The sequence below is a fragment of the Euprymna scolopes genome, chromosome 21 (assembly GCF_053919585.1).
Source record: "Euprymna scolopes isolate OS-2025 chromosome 21, ASM5391958v1, whole genome shotgun sequence".
In the NCBI taxonomy this organism is placed as follows: domain Eukaryota; kingdom Metazoa; phylum Mollusca; class Cephalopoda; order Sepiida; family Sepiolidae; genus Euprymna; species Euprymna scolopes.
In genome coordinates, this window is record NC_136502.1 from 87,715,238 (window position 1) to 87,735,160 (window position 19,923).

General features: G+C 36.5%; 1 protein-coding gene across 5 annotated transcripts in view; it reads right to left on the reverse strand.

Moving 5' to 3' along the window:
* LOC145242558 (uncharacterized) overlaps positions 1 to 19,923 on the reverse strand; it is a 66,107-nt gene that overhangs the window by 38,921 nt on the left and 7,263 nt on the right. For 4 of the 5 annotated variants that reach the window (XM_080105646.1, XM_080105644.1, XM_080105648.1 and 1 more), the window contains exons 2-4: positions 6,442 to 8,061; positions 1,852 to 2,030; positions 420 to 828 (exon numbers count right to left, since the gene is read on the reverse strand). In XM_080105646.1, coding sequence (XP_079961772.1) covers positions 420 to 828; positions 1,852 to 2,030; positions 6,442 to 7,003 — 1,150 coding nt within the window. In that variant the 5' untranslated portion in view covers positions 7,004 to 8,061. Of the gene's footprint in view, positions 1 to 419; positions 829 to 1,851; positions 2,031 to 6,441; positions 8,062 to 8,687; positions 9,308 to 19,923 lie in introns of all 5 variants that reach the window. The other variant, XM_080105645.1, reaches the window with a different exon arrangement.

The following is a 19,923-nucleotide window of genomic DNA, read 5'->3' on the forward strand; positions in this document are numbered from 1 at the left end:
TGATGAGAAAAGAAATAGTAGAACAGAGTTGTCCTCCTTTGTGAATAGTCCGCCCTTGAATTCAATTCAACATGGCAGATGGTTTCTCTTTCATTGAGCACATCATAAAATTTGATTTTCTTAAATAAAAATAACTACTTGATCAAATTACGTGATTTTTGGAATATGCCATCTTCGTTCCATGATAAGTACGTGGCATGTGCATCAAAGTTTTTTTCTGCATTTTCTTTAATTACAATTTTCATTTTAAGTGCAAGTTTAAATAAACACCAAAACTTTTAATAAAAAGTTGAAATAAGATTATAGATTTATTTGTTAATAAAAATATCTAATCTAAATAAATAAAAATTTCTAATCTAAGATCTGGCAGAAAAGCAGAGAACACCATACATGAATAAAAGAAAAATAAGAGACTTTACCTTTGATACAAGTCCCAATACCACCACATCGTCGAACACAGTTGCCGCGTCCGCTACAAAAGAGAGTCTCCCGGGCAACTTGTACATTTTTTGTTGGGGCATTGGGCTTCAAAAAGAATTTGTCCTTCATGTAATGGGTGCCTTTTTCAACAGTGATATATTCCGATTTGATGAAACGACCACCCCGTACCATTATGGCATCATAGTAGGCAGGGATGCTGTCAAGATACTCGCGTAGATTTTCCTGTTGCACACTGTGCGTAACATTGGGGTCGGATGTTATGTTAATATTGTAGTCAAGAGTTGGCTGTTGGGGCTCTATCTGGTTCAAATCAGTGTTTTGGTTCCAAATTTGGTTTGTGTCAGCAAATGGCTCAATCTCCAGGAGGTCTGGTTCCACATTATTTGGCTGCAGTTGACAATATATATATATATATAATACAATTATGTTATCAAAGAATATATTTTTAACAAGGCAAAACTCATCAAGATAAGAAAAGCTCAACCCTGTTAGGACGAGCAAACAAATAAATGAAGACTAGGAATATAAGTTATATATAACTTTGTTATATCATCAGCACAGTAAGGAAAAGTAAAAAGGGAAAATTAAGATAAAAAAAGAAACTTCTTTCAAAGCTGAATGCTTCTCATCAGAAGAGGAGAAGGGCCAGAAGTATACAAAATGCAAATATAGATAAAAACTGGCTTGATAACATTTAGATATGAAATGAGAATGAAGGAACAGGATAATAGGCTGCTGCTGATTTTCTTACATGTGCTCATATATGCTCTGTTACAGTTAAAGTGCACCACTTTGGTACAGACCACCCTGTAATTTAGTCACAAGATATAGCTACGACAGACTAGCACATCTGCAACTATTGCAAATTCCTTGATTCACCCAGGTTCGGGTAAAATCAATTTGTTTACAATGCACCTGCTGGTGGTAGTCTCTGGTTATTTAGAGATTATGTTTTATTTTGCTTACATTTAGCCTTAGTCACCGTTTCGCAGGCTTCAAGTGGAAACTATGTTAAACATAAACACGAGTATTTCTATCAAAGAAAAAACTGAACTACTGAAACAAAAATTCTTGAATAAATTTCTAGCTATCGCTTCAAATGCAAATTCAAGCAACAGCTATTTACTGAGTCATTTTGTTTAATCATCCGTGTTATGCACTATGCAGCTTTTTTATATTTGTTTGTTTATGCTGCTAAACACAAACACAGTACTTCCCCCACAAAAAAAAAAGAAGAAGCTGATTAAAATAAAAACGGCAAGTCAAAAACACAAAAAAATCCACTTTAAAGATGATAATCAGAGAACCCACCTCCTCCTATATACTTATTCACTATTTGTAATTATAAATTGTCAGGTATGTTTATTTTTTTGTGGCAAGTCGTAACAAAAGAAAACTGACTTAGCTTACCTGAGAGACTTTATCAAGCACTGGAAGTTCCGTTTCCGGTGACCAATTGCTTGTAGGTCCATCATGGCTACCAATAATCCGCACTTGCCAAGTTCCAACAGATGTGGACAACATAAATAATTTCACTTGAAAATAACAATAATGGCCACTCGATGCTCGGTCAGTAATTTTGGGACAACCTGACATTAAAAAAAATAGAAATAAAAACAAAATCTAAAAATCTTACCTAATATATGAACAACAATACCATTGAATTGTTTATATATAACACACACATATGTATAACATAGTACACATATACATATATAATGCACAGATATGTATATAACACACATAACTCACACATAACACGTTTGACAAACATATACATATATAACACATACACATAACATATACAGATAACATATAGCATGCACACACATACATACAGCAAGTACACATATACATATAGTATGCACATAGCAAGCACACACACACACACACACACATACATATAGCATATCTATCCTCGAGTGTCCAAGATTGTACATTGGTATATATATTATTCCTTAATTGGAATTCATTTTTGAGATGAGCATTATATCTATTAATTTATTTTTATTTCGGACTATTATTCTCATCTTTATTAGTTGTTGTTTTTCATCTTTTATTGGTTTGTTTGTTCACAACGCTTCGGCCAACTATTCCTCTGGCCTTCGTCAGGTGGTAACTGCGACGGATAGGAACTTCGAATCTCCTAACTGCATTCCCAGCCATCACTGGCATCCGTAGTTGTTGTCGTCTCACCACATTTTGGCCAAGTAAACCTCTGGCACGCTTTAGGTGAGATTGAAACCGCCATCTTCAGACAATGTTCATCTGGAACTGTAGAGATTCAACGTCTATCAACTGCGCCACAGGCCCCGAAGGGCGATCAAGGTTCTGGCCTTCGTCAGGTGGTAACTGCGACGGATAGGAACTTCGAATCTCCTAACTGCATTCCCAGCCATCACTGCCATCTGTAGTTGTTGTCGTCTCACCACATTTTGGCCAAGTAAAGAATCCAACCTTGATCGCCCTTCGGGGCCCGTGGCGCAGTTGATAGAGACGTTGAATCTCTACAGTTCAAGATGAACATTGTCTGAAGATAGCGGTTTCAATCTCACCTAAAGCGTGCCAGAGGTTTACTTGGCCAAAATGTGGTGAAACGACAACAACTACGGATGCCAGTGATGGCTGGGAATGCAGTTAGGAGATTCGAAGTTCCTATCCGTCGCGGTTACCACCTGACGAAGGCCAGAGGAATAGTTGGCCGAAACGTTGTGAACAAACAAACCAATAAAAGATGAAAAACAACAACTAATAAAGATGAGAATAATAGTCCGAAATAAAAATAAATTAATATATTGTATATTGGGGTTTTATTTAGATTGTATTAGAGTTTATCAGGACAACTTAGCATGAGGATAATTTTCCTTAAAAGTAAACCCTGACTAAATATTAAAAATCACATAATATGTTACAGTACGTGGCCTTCCCTTTGACAGGCCACCGACCCCATAGTTGTGTGCCGTGGTTTACTACCTCCATCTCTTCATCGTTCTCGTTGGCCATGTCATCATCTTTTGATTCACGCTGGCGGCTGCCGACAGAATGCACGTGGGTCACAAAGTGGAAGTAAAATAAGTCGTGGAACAAGAAAGGAAAAACAATGCCAATGTTTCACGTATATTTGACGGTTGGACTTGTGAGCGCGTGTGTCTTCTCTCCGTTTTATCGATGTTACGTTCGTCTGTCAGTCGCAATTCTTTCTGTTTCGCAGTCAACTCTAAAAACTGTCCAACTGTTATCGCTATCAACTCCCATCCACCGCAAACGGCATCTAGTTGTCAACTAACTGTCTTCTCTCCGTCGGTATCTGAAGTTGCCCCACCCCTGCCACCTGGAAGCTGCCCTTTCCTTGTAATCTGTTCTGTAGGCTTCTATTGTCATTGTCAAATCTAAAAATACCTACAGATTCATTGTTTGCTACTTCCTATTTCATTGTACATTTCTATGACACTTCCTATCTGTTGTTCCTGCCCCATCAGCACTTAATGACTCATGGGTCACCTTCATAGTATCACTAGTATTCGTGGTCCAAACAAGATCTTGGTATGGCTAACCAACACTGGCTTTTACGGGGAATGGTGTACTTTCTCCAAGTGATGTTACATCAAGTAACAACATAAAGCTAGATACTCCACCAGACTAGATGAATTCTTATCCTGGAATCCAGTAAGATCAAAAGACAACAAGAAAGATATACAATAACATATTGAAACGGTCAATTGTAGAGAGGAAAAACAATGTTCCTAACTTCTTTAATAATTCAGTGTTTGCGAGGTAAAAGAGAACTTTAATGGAATATTTGAATATCTATGTGTCTCATATAGAGATCAAATGTTAGAACCAAGAAGCAGGTTTCCTTTAATTTCTGAGAACTTTGACTAAAGTAAGATGAAACACAAAGTGAAAGGAAAAGATATATCAACACTTGCAGCCCCCTAAGACTGGACAGCAAAATGAAAGCTGTGCCCTAAAAGGACATGGAAAGAAACCATGAAGCAAGACCATAAACAGTGAAGACTTAACACAGGGACAACCAGAAGCATCAAACCTCTTGTCGAATAAACCTAGATAGCAAGTGTGTGAATGAAATGTGATGATTAAATGAACGTCTTATATTAGACACTAGCCTGGGTGCCCAGTGTTGTCTGGGTGTTTGGAGGTGTGTGTTGAGCAAAAAAAAGAAGTGATAGTAGGCAGGCAGACTTGAACCCGTACCACGAAGGAGGAAAAGAACATGAAAAAGAAAACGTGACGTCTTTGCTGTTGCATCCATTACTAAACCAGAAGTAGCAAAGGTTAAAATTAAGGTTAGTCAATAGAAAAGATGGGATGACTTTCGAAAATATCAGCTGAAAAAAGCGACCCCTCCTTGTAGAAAAGTGCCCAGTTGAGGGTGAAGGAATTAATGTTTTAGCCAATTTTTCAATATTTGTTGTCTGAAGGGTCGAGCTTCAAAACGATACGAATCTCGTGAAAATCTGTCGCCTTTGTTTAAAGTTTTAGGTAGACATAAAAACATACATACATACATTTAAACAGACGGGTGAGATTTATATTATAGATGTCTAAGCATTTCTAGATGAAATTCTGTTTTATTACCACAGGTAAGGTCTATGATAGCTGAATAAGTGTGATGTTGTATGGCAGTGAGTGTTGGACCATCATTCTGGGCCTCACTTGCCAGACTCCAGAGAAATGAGACAATGATTAGATGGATATACAATGTAAAGCCAGACCATATCCAGAACATTTGGTCAAGCATTTTACATGCAAAATTGAACATCTGAAAACCTTTATATTCCTAATAAGAACAAACCATCTTGAAAAAGAAAGAAACATCTTGAAAAAAGAAAGGAGAATACATGGTAGAACGATAAAGAAAACAATGCTACAGCTTTATTTTTAAATTCTATTAAAAAAAAAAATCAATTCAGGTAACTTGATTATCTAGTAGAGTTGACATCTATTCAATGTAGCCGCCTTCAACCTCAATCACCACCTCGATACGAGTCCAGAACTGGGAGCATGCCTTTTCTACAAGCGCTGGCACGAGCTCAGCGAATACTCGGCAGATGGCAGTGGTCAGGCTAGCTTTGGTGTTGTGGGAGGCCATGTTAACGATATTCTTGACACATGACCAAACGAAGTAGTCCAGCATGTTCAGATTGGGGGAGGAGGTGGGGGCAGTGAGAGAAGGGTATAAAGTCATAACACCCCTTCTGAAGCCAAGCCTGGGTCTCTTTGGACTTGTGGGCCGGCGCCGAATCCTTCTGCCACACCCAGGGTCTGCTAGCGGCCACCTGATTGCACCAGAGGATTACCTCACTCTTCAACACTTTGGTGTTGACTTTCAATTCGAAGATGTGAGGTGGTATGATGGAACCACTCCAAAGACCATAACCGTGGCCAGAAACTTTTCATCACCCTGGGCATGTCCCTGTTATTCGTGGCAATCTAGCGATGCATTTTGAGGGTGCTGGCAATGCTCCTGTTAACATAACTTGGATCAGTACAGAGCAGGAGTTGTACAGCGGCCCATCTCCGATCTCGCTTGTTGAACATTGTGCCACTTTCAGACATGATGGAAGGCTCCTATCACTCTTGGGATTTGTACACAACTGGCCAACTAGTAGATGGTCTGCAACAAAAAAAGAAAACTGGTTTTCATTAAATGGAAATGGAATCATGTTGTCTTTTCTAGGGTGACAATTTTATTGTTTCACCTTGTATTAGTGCTTGCAGAGACCCAAGACAAAAAGAAAGCTGGGCACTCCAAGTGGACATGGAAAGAAACCATGAAGCAAAACCATAAACAATGGCAACCTGGTCAGTCTTTGCAATTGTGATTACTGGAAACTTAGCGTAAGGATAGCTGAACCTCATGTCAAAGGGAACATAGTCAATAAACCTAAACAGGGAATAAATGAGTGAGTAATGTAGATGCAGAAATATACCCCTAACTTTTTCCTTTAAATTTAATCAGTAGAGCTAATCACTTACCTTCCTTGCATGCTCCTCGTCCACCACACGCTCTTAAGCAATTACCACGTCCTCGGCAATAAAGGGTCTCCCGGGTCAAGACAATCCGTCGCAAAGGAGTAGATTCTGTTGTATAAAACATGTCCTTTAAGTAATTCTCTCCTTTCACAACACGGACAAAGTTCGATTTGATACAACGACCTCCTCGTACCATGATGGCGTTGCGGAAATCAGTGATGGAATACAGAAACATGTGGAGTTCCTCTTGTTTCACAGAGACGACATCCGTGTCTTTTGCATTCAGCGGCTGTGCATGCGAAATTGAAGGGCTCAGCATGTATCCGGAACCGGACATGTTTATTTGCGAGGATTTGCATGGCTGAGAAGAGTAAAATGAATTGCTAGAGACTGTGGATGAAGCCACTGCAGCAGCGACCGTTGCAGCTGCAGCAGCTGCGTCTGTATCAACTGCAGAATTAGAGGCTGCAAAATTGTTGGCACACTCGAGGGATGTGAAAGCTGCAGCAGTGGATGCTGCTGCTGCAGCAGCAGTGCTTGAGCGAGTTTCCCGTTTTCGCTTCATGTAACGTTTCTGAGATGGACCTTGGTTTAGTGAGGGAGACGTTTTTAGTTTTTAATGTCAACCCAGAATTAAAAGGTGGTCTAAAGATAAACGAAGAGTTAATATATAGATATATATATCTTTTTTTACAAAGGAATCACCACTTATCAAGGCCCAGAAGCCACTCGAGGATAAGGGTTAAAGAGTGTACATTGGTCAAAAGGACAATATCATAGTAATCATTAGAAGTGTAAACTTGGTAAATTGAATTACTTAAGGAGAACGGCTCATTCAGAACTTGTTTACATTGGACTTGAAGACGGCTATATTGTAGTCAGCTGGAAAGCAGGTAAATGAAAGAGAGTTCCACAGCTGTGCAGTTCTAAGAAAGAAGCTTTGTTCATGGAATCTACGTTTAGGTTTAGGCACAGATAAAAGAGTAGGGGAAACTATTGATAGTGTTTATAGCCAAACGAGTGTTTCTCATGAATGTTTGGTGAATGGGAGGGGGGGGGGACCAGACACCTTTACTTTATTTATTTTTTTAAAACAAAAATACGTTTTTCAGTGACAAATGATTTAATAAAATAAATAGAAATACTTTTTTTTTTTTTTTTAAATATTAATTCTTTTTTATAATTATTTAAACCCTGTAAAAAAAATACCCTTCGGAAAATTTAAGAAAAATGTTTTATTAAAAGAAAAAACTTTTAACTAATTTTTTCTTAAATGAAAGAAATCTTTTTCATTTTCAGTTTTGGTTGTTGCTTATCTCTGATAATGAAAATATTCTTATAATTTAGTTTTTAATTTTCTTGTGATCATTCAAAAAGAAGAATTTTATCTTAAATTATGTTTATATAAATAATGATAAAATATTATGGTCAATGATCAGACTTTACTGCTATAAATAGATTGCGACGTTAGTGCACAAATAAATTAAGACTTTTTTCTTCTTGTTTTTGTAACTCCTTGTTTTTGTAACTCCTCGTTTTCAATTTCTTATTTCAATTCTGAACTGCTGTTAAGACTGGAGTTGCAAATGTTTTGATTGAAGAGTAAGGCACTTGGTACAAAATCTGGAATAGAAAATAATTTCTTGTTAGGAAAACAATGATAAAAGCAAAAAAAAAAAAAATATGTTTATTTTAAAACAATTTATTTAAAAAAAGAGAAGGAAAAAACAAGGATAATTTAAAAGTAGTGCTCAATATTATAAAAAAGAGTCAATAGATTGTCAATAGGTTTGCATATGAGGTAATGAGAAATCTCATTACTTCACAAGACCAATCAACATGATAATTAGATGGAGCAACCATTGTCCCCCCCCTTTTGCTAGTAACTGGACCCTACATAATGAACAAAATTAGAGCTTGGTGCCACTTTTAACTAATATCATTTGTTTCCAACCGGTGATCAGGCATTTTACCACAGAAAATGAACAAGTGTGTTTATGACTTGAATGACAATAACCTATTTGATGCTGTAAAAGATGGTTCCTTTTGGCTTCTGGACAGGTCAACTCTTTCATTATGTCTCGCTCATATGAAGACAACTCCAAAACGAGGAATAGAGAATGCTTTTCACCTGTGTCACTCTAAAATTAAGTGCATGGTGTTTTAGATGAGGAATGAGATAATTTATTAACACAATAGACAAGGAGAAATACTCTCTTAATACAATAGGCAAAAGAAAGGATTTTTACCTTTAGCCCTAAAATCCACAGAGATTAAACCATTTTTGTAATGATCCGGTTCCTGTTGATTTTGCAGTTGAAGTTCAGTTCTGTGCAGTTCTAGGAGGTCCACCCTCCCAGGCCTTGCTTTCTTTCTTTGAGAAGGGGTTACTTTATTGCTAATCGCCTGAGGTGCACTTACTGGGGAACGTCGACGGGGCTGCCCAAACACATTTTGCAGGTCAGAGTGCCCCTCCTTGGGGGCGCTGACTTCTCAATCCCACTTTCCAACCCTGGTGTCTAAGTTCTTACAGTGAGAGAGAACTAAAAACCTAATCTATAAACACAATAAACAAGGGAGGCATAGTTGTTGTCTCATTTCGTTTCGAAGTGGATAGAGACATCGAATCTCTACAGTTCCAGATGAGCATTGTCTGAAGATAGTGGTTTCAATCCTACTTAAAGCCGACCAGAGGCTTAGTTGACCAAAACGTGGTGAAACGACAACTACTATGGAAGGCAGTATTTACTGAGGATGCAGTTAGGAGATTCAGCGTTCCTATCCCGTTGCAGTTAACCACCCGACGAAGGCTAAAGGAATAGTTGACTGAAATGTTGTGAAACAACAACTTGAAGGTGAGGATAATAGTCTGCAATAAATAAATAAATAAATAAATAAATAAATGAATGAATAAATAAATAAATGAATGAATAAATAAATGAATGAATAAATAAATAAATAAATAAATAAATAAATGAATGAATAAATAAATGAATGAATGAATAAATGAATGAATGAATAAATGAATAAATAAATAAATGAATAAATAAATAAATAAATGAATAAATAAATAAATGAATGAATAAATGAATGAATAAATAAATAAATGAATAAATAAATAAATGAATGAATGAATAAATGAATAAATAAATAAATAAATGAATAAATAAATAAATGAATAAATAAATAAATGAATAAATAAATAAATGAATAAATAAATAAATGAATAAATAAATAAATGAATGAATAAATGAATGAATGAATAAATAAATAAATAAATGAATGAATAAATGAATAAATAAATAAATGAATAAATAAATAAATGAATGAATGAATAAATGAATGAATAAATAAATAAATGAATAAATAAATAAATGAATAAATAAATAAATGAATAAATAAATAAATGAATAAATAAATAAATGAATAAATAAATAAATGAATGAATAAATGAATGAATGAATAAATAAATAAATGAATAAATAAATAAATGAATAAATAAATAAATGAATAAATAAATAAATGAATAAATAAATAAATGAATAAATAAATAAATGAATAAATAAATAAATGAATGAATAAATAAATGAATGAATAAATGAATGAATGAATAAATAAATAAATGAATAAATAAATGAATGAATAAATAAATAAATGAATAAATAAATAAATGAATAAATAAATAAATGAATAAATAAATAAATGAATAAATAAATAAATGAATGAATGAATAAATAAATAAATAAATGAATAAATAAATAAATAAATAAATAAATGAATAAATAAATAAATGAATAAATAAATAAATAAATGAATGAATGAATAAATGAATAAATAAATAAATGAAGAAATAAATAAATGAATGAATAAATAAATAAATAAATAAATGAATAAATAAATAAATAAATAAATAAATGAATAAATAAATAAATGAATAAATAAATAAATGAATGAATAAATGAATGAATGAATAAATAAATGAATGAAGGAATGAATAAATAAATAAATGAATGAATAAATTAATAAATAAATAAATGAATAAATGAATGAATAAATAAATAAATGAATAAATGAATGAATAAATAAATAAATGGATAAAATAAAATCATTGTGATCGGAATGAATGGAAAACCCAAGTTTCTTAAGTACATCAAAATGTATTCTCCATGAATTCTTTGTACACAGCCACTCAACAAACAATTTAAAATCAGAGGCTATTAGAATCATAGAGACAGCAATTAAGCTTATCAAGAGTAACATTAATAGTATCCAAACAAGTTTAGAATATTACCCGTCTAAGAATGATCTTGAACAGGATGTGATTCTTGAATATGTTCCTAAAACATTGTTAATTTTTATCAGGAAGATATTTGCAGGCAAAGACAATGATTTGAAACTTGCATTAATAGGTCAAGTGATAATGCAGGCTGTTAGTGTTCTTGCACCTTTGTTGTTTGGTTTAGAAGTGGAAATACATGACTAATTTGGATTGAGGTTCTCAATTGACACTCTGAATAAGCATGGATTCTCTTCATCTTAATCAGAAGTCCCAAAATTCGAAAGAAGTGCAGCTCTTCTTCACGGCGCTGAAACTCTCTTCCCTGTTGAAACTGAATTTGTGCAATTCATAGCTGAGAATGTGGACCATAATGTAAGGAGTATCGATGGATTTAATACATTCCATGGTATTGGCATCATAGTATCTTTTACGCTCGGGAAAGTTAAAGCAAAACCAGTTCCAAGGATTCAGGTCCCTTCAGAAGATATAATAAGGATTGGAAGAGTCAACATCAAGTACCTAGATTCACAGCACACCAAAAAACCACCAGTGACATTTAAAGAAATCCAGGCCAATCCACTGCTAATGTTGACAACCTTTGAGAGGTCTCACTAATTTTACATCTGTCCAGACCTGCATGGTCAGGCCTATTACAGTCAATGCATAAAGGACCATATCCTGGGAAATCAGCCACAGTTTTTTTCCCAATGATTGGCATAAACCCTGATAATCCAACCTGCATGTACTCAATGTTAGGTTATATTAATGAGTTATCCAGGAAAAACAACATTACACCAATTCTAATATTCGTTTATCCACTTTAGTCCAAAGCAATGATGATAGTCGAGTCACAGCCTAGTTCCAGTCTCCAGAAATCATTTGTCTTGCGGATTGGGTCCATACACAGATGAGCATGCTAGGGTTAATTGGTCATTTGATGACAGGTTATGGATTGCAAGAACTTTTTGAACGTGTGTATGCTAAAAACACAGTAAAGCACATGCTAAGTGGCAAAGCAATTGAAAGAGTCATTTGTGCTCATTTTTTGATGCTGCCCTGAATGCTATTTTTTTTAGCGAAAGTCTATGATTTGCCAGTTTCACATGTCACCGAGGATGATCAACTCAACACTGATGCAGAAGTCATTTTCTCAAAATGAAGATCTGAAGGAAACTCAGAGGCTATTGAAAAATCTCCTTGAGACTGAGACATTGGATAATGTTCTGTCATCAGAGTCTGTGACCAGGATTGCCCAGAGAATCAACCAAGTGAAGGATGCAATGGTTGACCAGCAAACAACAAAATTGTGGATTCAATACCTTCATATAGTAAAGATCCTGCAATTGTTTATCAAGGCACGAACTGCACGCCTGTGGAACTCTGTTCCGTCTGCCTGCTTCCCTCCGGACTACAACTTGGATGTCTTCAAGTCTAATGTTAACAAATTCCTAATGAACCGCCCCCTTAAGTAAACACTTCATGAAATCTCCTCACTAACGTAATGTACTTGCAATAACCCTTATCCCTGAGTGGCTTCCGGGCCTTGATAAGTGGTGATCACTGTGTAAAAAAAAAAAAAAAAAAAAAAAAGGTCACCAGGAACTGGGAATTGCACTGATGCTGTAAGAAAAATGCTGCAGTAGGACACATCCTATATGACAAGTTATCCTACTTGTACTCGCAGCAAATCGAGGGGCTGTCAAAAAGTCATCCTGAGGTGTACCAGAAATTTTCTGAAGGATTCCATGTGATTAGACGGAGTGATTGCTACTAGGCTGGCTTGTTGACGGATCTGGTTATTGAGCAGGTGCTAATGAGGAGCATGAAGACCTCTAAAGTTCTTACTCATGGCAGAGGAATGGTCGAAATTCAATGATTGGTTTGGACGGTATCACTGCCAGCGTGCGCTGAAATCAAGTTTACAATGCAAGAACTAGCAGGCATTCATTATAGCACTTGTGACCAGCACCAGGAGGCTACTTCAGAAAGAAAAAAAGCGAGATGTGAGGGATATGTGGAAGCTCCTTGCAGTAGGAAAGACAATCATAGCTTCAATGGTTGGAAAAAATGTCCACGAGTACACTTCAGAAAAAAAAAGGATCAGGCAATTACACTTGGATCAAAAGTTTCACTCAGCAAAAGTAAAGCAGTTAAGACTGATCCACAACTCCTGTGTGTGCTATCTACCAATGAACCCCCAACTCAGCAGCAGCAAGAACATTTCCAATATGAGCTTTGTGGTTAGCCATCTGCACTTTTTGATTATTTTGGACTACTGCAAGAGGCAAAAACAAACACCTTTGGCAGATGAAATATGGGAACTAACTTCTCTTGTACAATCAGGTCCACAGTCTTCAGATCTATGGTATCTCTTAGATGGTGGAGTGTTATTTCAATGCCTCCCATGGCAAAAAGGTCACACATTTGATGAATTCTGTGCCCAATACTGCAGATATGTCACAACTAGATATGGAAAAGCATGCATTATCTTTGATGGGTATGAAAGTGCTTCATCCATTGAAGACGTGATTCACAGACGTCAAGTACGGGGCTCTGTTGGTGTTAATGTGTCACTGACCCCTTTTAATGGTGTCCAAATTAAAAAGGATGTTTTCCTTGCTAATCAACAAAACAAACAATTGTTCATCAACTTGCTGGGAAAGAGTTTTGAGGAAGCAGGTTGTAAAGTAGTCCAGGCATCTGGAGACGCTGACATATTGATTGTGAAGACTGCTCTAGAACTGGCACAGATGGGAGAAATCATTTTGATAGCAGATGACGCTGACTTATTGGTCCTTCTATGTTATTATGCCAATAGAGATGATGGTTACAACATCTTCATGCCACAACCAAAGGCTAGTGCAAAAAGTGTATAAGTCTGGAACATCAAAGAGATGAGGAAATCTTAGGGATATGTGGTCTGTTCCAACATTCTTTTCATCCATGCACTACTGGGTTGTTTGGCAAGGGTAGCAATGCAGAAGAGGTTATTGAAGCTGGGGAGAAGGCTTTATTGTGCCTTTACAATGGTAATGATGGGAAAAACATCAATCATCTCTGAGGTGCTTTAAGGAAAAGGCTGCGAAAATCCAAATCATTGCCACCAACAAGAGCAGCTATAAAATTCCACAGCCTTCGAGTTTACTTTCAAATTCAAGAATGGAAAGGTAGAAACCAGCTAAAACCTGAAGAGTGGGGATGGAAACTTTCAGATGGTAAATTACAATCAATCAAGACTGACTTGCCACCTAGTCCTGTAAATTTGTTGGCTATAATTAGGTGTAACTGCACTTCAGGGTGTATTATAGGAAGATGCAGTTGCAGGAAACATGGCATTCACTATTCAAACTTGTATGGTAATTGCAAAGGCCTCAACTGCACCAACTCACCACAGCCAGATGTTGATGATGAAGTTACCTTTGACTAGTTCATGATAAGAAATGTTCTTTGGTCCGTTCACAAACTTGTTCTGTGATGATTATGCAAGAGCCTTGCCCAGCATTCAACCAACTGACCATTCCTTTATTGTAAATTATACTTATTTTGTACCTATTTTTTATGAAATATCAAAAAATAATGTGAAAATTGTTGCCTTGAAAAAGGCTACTTAGTCCGTTTTTGTACCTTTTATATTCATATAAGAAATAAAAAATGTATGAAAACAATGGCAGGGGTTAGTCATTTTCTGATGTTAGTTTATCATTAATCATATAACTATCATTACAATGTAATACACCAAGAAAATGTCAAGATGGTTCAGAGTGGGCCCTGTGTGGGTTTTCATACAAAAAATATTTTTTTTATTTCTAATTTATAATAAGGGTTTTTGTCAGGAAGAATGTTTATTTTTGTCTGTAATTGTCAATAATAATGGACATACTTGTCAGGAAATATCAGGAATTTTATGTCTTAAAATTTTAATCTTGTTAAGTTGGATTTAAAAGATTGCGACCGTTGACCTCTTCCGACAAGGTTATTTGTGGTAAACATTTTTTTATCTGAAAGAGAAGTTATTCATGCTCAATATGCAAGTTAAAAACCTTTGTTAGCAATTTGTTTGAGATTCAGCCACATTTTGACTAAACTAATGTTCCTTGCGACGTGTTGGGTCTACTTGTTGTGTGTAATGTTACATGTTGGCAAATATGAAACTGCCACCCAATTCCTACAAATGACTATAAACTTCCTTGGCGACTTTAGTCGACTGCTGTTTCCTAAAAACTCAGTGTCAAAGGTAACAAAATCCTTCAGGAACATTAAGTGTTCCAAAATTTTTTAAAAATTGCTTTTGTCTAGAAGCATTTCTCCTTCACTGACCAAGGGCAAGAAAGATCTGCATCCTAAATTCTAATGCTAATCCTGCTCCCCTCCTACCAAAAACAATATTGTTAGGTAATTAACATTGTTAAAAGTTATTTAGTTATTATCGATCTATCTGTCTATCTATCTATTCAATGATATTCTTAAAATAGAGTATATTGGGAGTTATTTATTGTTTATAGAATAAAGTGTAGCAATGGATTTTAGCTGAAGATGTTTACATAAATTAGATAGTTTAAATATAAGTAAAATAACCTTGAACAGGTGTACGTGGCATAAGAGGTCACATTAAGGAGACATGTCTTTTAATTGATTATGTCACTGGAACTGAGGTCGAGAGATTGGAAAGTTTAGCCTGTCGAAGAGTTGGGGAGTTGAAGTTTGATCACGAGAGTGAACACAAGTACTTCAAGCCAGGAAGCAAGGTTGGTTGGTTGCTTTTGTTTTACGGCATATCAACCCTTTTCGGGTTATTTAATGCCGAATCCAAAGATTTTGAAGAAAAATTTTTTTAATAGAGTATATTTTTTGTTTTCACGTCGGTTTCTATTTAACCCATAGTTGGGACCCTAACAGGTACTACCACTCTGGGTCAGAGTGGACCTGGGAGCAACGGTAATTAAAGGGTGGCTTCACACTCCCCGAAGCCCACAAGCTGGGGCCTCACCACTGGATATAGTTTAAGGTCATATCCAGGACCCCCATTGAGGGACTTTGAACCTCTGCAGGGGGGCAGTCGGCGTATTCTAATGCCCCACCGACAGGGCCCGAGGAAGCAAGGCTGTGTAGAACAAACATGTAGGCAAGAAATGTAGACTCTTGTGAAGACCATTGGAGACAACTGAAATAAATTTATATTTTAAAAATATAAAGTGTTGCTCTGTAGTTTCACAAAAGAAGAAAGAACAGAGGTCTCAATTGGTTATGGTTGGTCGGTTCATGTTTCATCACGGAGCTCAGCAAGTGAAGATAGAAGAACTCTTCATGAAGAAAGAAGGGATGAAGCATATATTATTCTTCTTATATATGAACTGTAATATATACCCGTGTGATAACTCTCTGATACAACAGGAGTCAGTTTACACGTTGATATTATGTCCCCTAGCTAAACAAACATAAATTTATATGTTTATAACAGGTGTTATAAGAACAATATCTCTCACCCACAATACAACTGTTTTAATATCTCACACAATATATAACATATGACACATTTTATCTCTAACTATATAACAATATAACTAATAACATGTAAAATCCATCATTTGTGTATTACCTTTTTAAACAATGTTATTCCGAACTACTGCTTAATAGCATTAAGCAAAAAAAAAAAAAAAAAAAAAAAAAAAAAATGGACTTGTAGTGACCACTACATTTTTTTTTTTTTTTTTTTTTTTTTTTTTTACACAGTGAACACAACTTATCAAGGCCCGGAAGCCACTCAGGGATAAGGGTTATTGCAAGTACATCACGTTAGTGAGGAGATTTTATGAAGTGTTTAATTAGGGGGGGGCGGTTCATTAGGAATTTGTTAACATTAGACTTGAAGATATCCAAGTTGTAGTCCGGAGGGAAGCAGGCAGACGGAACAGAGTTCCACAGGCGTGCAGTTCTAAGAAAGAAGCTTTGCTCATGAAATCCGCGTTTTGATTTAGGCACAGATATAGAGTGGGGGAAATTTTTCACAGTGGATTCAGCTAGACGGGTGTTTTTCGTGAAAGATTGGCGAGGGGGGACCAGGGATTGGAGTTCAGACGAGCACCTGCCATGAAAATAACGATAAAACAAGGATAGGCTCGCAACGTCTCTTCTGTGGGAGAGGGGTTGCAGGGTAGAGAAAAGGGCATCCCCCACTAAACCACAAAGTCTATTTTGTACTCTGTCAAGGCATGATAGGCTGTTTTTGGCAGCTCCTGCCCAGATATGGCAACAGTATTCCATCCATTCCATACAGCCAGAACAAATTTTTGGCAGGAACATTTTCGTAATGATCATCATTTTCAATGCCCATGAGTATCAGAATGTGTAAACACACAGCGTTGCGATTTGACCACCTGCACACATGCAACAAAGGAACTATGTTATATTTCCGTGCATAGTGGTACAGCCTGGAATGTTCGAGAACATCGTTATATAAGGATTTGCCGCTGAAAATTAAATTAGTTTATTCCAGTTTTTCTCTCGTCTTTCCCAAGACTGGATGTCAGGATAACTCCACCACTGGGAGGTTAAAATCCCGTCTTGAATTTGCACGCCACGCACATGGACCTTAATTCTCATCATGGAAAAGCATCACATCAAACAAGAATTAGTTCTTTTAAACAATATTATTTTGAACTACTATTTCTTATGTGATGAAGACACACTGCAAAATACCGCTGCTTGTATGCTAAGTACACATCCTATAGATACTTTACCTCCAAGATGACTGCCTTGTCTGTTTTGCATGACAAACCTTTTTCTTTTTTACTTAAATTCTCTTTCTCCTGATCACTAACAAATCAAACTGCTCTATTTCCTAAGTTGCCACTAAACCTAATCCGTTTCACGTAACTTAGAGGGGTCCTTGCTCTCCGCCCTTGACCCTAACAGACTCGTAAATCGATACCCATTAACACCTAAAGATTTCTTAGGCATGCTCCTGATTATAACTCCTAACCCATAACTAAGCTTCTAAGTAAATACCTACAAGCCATAGTCCTATACATAGACTTAAAATAATCTATAATGAACAGCAACCGTTAATATCTCTTTGTTAAGAGATAGTATTGCAATAATTATTACACAAACTAAACCGGTACTCATTGAAATACAAACTTCCGGATATTAAGAGAAAGGCGAAGTTATCCTCCTTTGTTGAAGTCTGAAGGCAACTTACTCAAATTGTCTAAAATTCCATGCATTCGTATACAATGAAACATGCTACTTATCCATCCATTTATATTTAACTATGCTTACATAATACAAAATAACCTATATCTATCAGGTATAACTGTACTCCATATCAAATGTTCTCTTGTATCTATACTGAGCATATATCTTATCTTTCAGTCATACTAAATATTCAGTTTGGGCACCAAATCATGATTTCTAATAGCAAGTAAATCATACTGTAACACTTTATCCTAATCCTAAACTTACTAAACTATATCTAACCATACATTCCTAAACTTACTAAACCATATCTAACCATACATTCCTAAACTTACTAAACCATATCTAACCATACATTCCTAAACTTACTAAACCATATCTAACCATACATTCCTAAACTTACTAAACCATATCTAACCATACATTCCTAAACTTACTAAACCATATCTAACCATACATTCCTAAACTTACTAAACCATATCTAACCATACATTCCTAAACTTACTAAACCATATCTAACCATACATTCCTAAACTTACTAAACCATATCTAACCATACATTCCTAAACTTACAAAACTATATCTAACCATACATTCCTAAACTTACAAAACTATATCTAACCATACATTCCTAAACTTACAAAACTATATCTAACCATACATTCCTAAGCTTACAAAACTATATCTAACCATACATTAACTCGACTCTCCGAATCCAATGCTGTTGCAAATTTAGCTGCTTCCACTGCATGAATTTTTACTTATACCCTCTCCCAGTAAAAATGAAAATGGAAAGCAACCACGTTTGAGGAGTGAAAATTTTCTGTAGAAGTTAACCTAAATACCCGATTTTTTCAGGAGATATTAACCTAAATAACCAATTAATATTAACTACCCATGCGGGGTCGCAGAAATACCTGGATTAGGACCCAGGCGCGGGGCGAACTCCCTTGGAGCTGATGGACCCGTAGACTTTCCCAGGTCATCTGTCTAGAAGGAAAACTCTGAAGCTAAACCTAGGGGAGGGAGGCCTCTTCAGTCCTGGACGACAACCTTCCTAGAGCTGATGACTCAAACAAATCACCGGTTGGCAAACCTAAACTGCTTAAGGAGGAGATAGATCTGTCTATTGCCCGGCTTTCATACTCCTTCTTTGCCTATTGGCCAGGCGTAGAGGTACTATCACAGGGACTCGTCTGAATCACCCAGTGGTTGACCTTGTTTTCTGACTAGGGCAATGAACGCCGCTTTTCCCCGCTCCCGCCACATCCCATCCCCCTAAACTGGACACAGTGGGGTGCTTCAGTGCCATATATGTTGGTGCAGTTGGACTGGGCTGGCTTTGCCTAATGGATTGAGGGTACCAGATTGACAGTTCCTGGCTGCTGTTTCGACTGATAGTACAGGGGCCCTAACTCTTTGGTAGCGCTTGGAGCGGCTGCTCCAGCAACAGTTGTATAATATCGGGATGTTTGTAGTGCCATGTCGCGCATGGAAAGGGACCCTGCACTTATCCCTGGTGGGTTTTCCTGAGGCCACAATCCTGTGGGTGAGGACAGCTGATGGTCTACTTGTATTGCATGTCTGGTATTCTGCACAACTACTTATCCAGCACCCCCTCACTCATCCACCCTAACTGAAACTTTTAAATAAAATGAAATGACAGCTCAAGCAAAAGTAATGTTTAAACCAAGACCAAACTCAAAGAAAACCAACCTGCCTCCTCCCTTGAGGCTTGCATTTACTAATATCCGCGGGCTTAGAACTAACTTAGATGATGTGGAGTCATTTCTCCTTGTAAACACCCCGGATATCTTAGCATTAAGTGAAACTAACCTTCACTCCTCCATTCCCTCTAACCACTTTAACATGCCTGGTTATCTCCCACTCTACCGTAAGGACTCGGACAGACATATGCATGGGCTTGGAGTCTATATTCGTAACACCCTCCCCTGACTAGAGAAATAAAACTAGAATCAGACGACCAGGCCTTTATGTGCTTCAGACTAAAT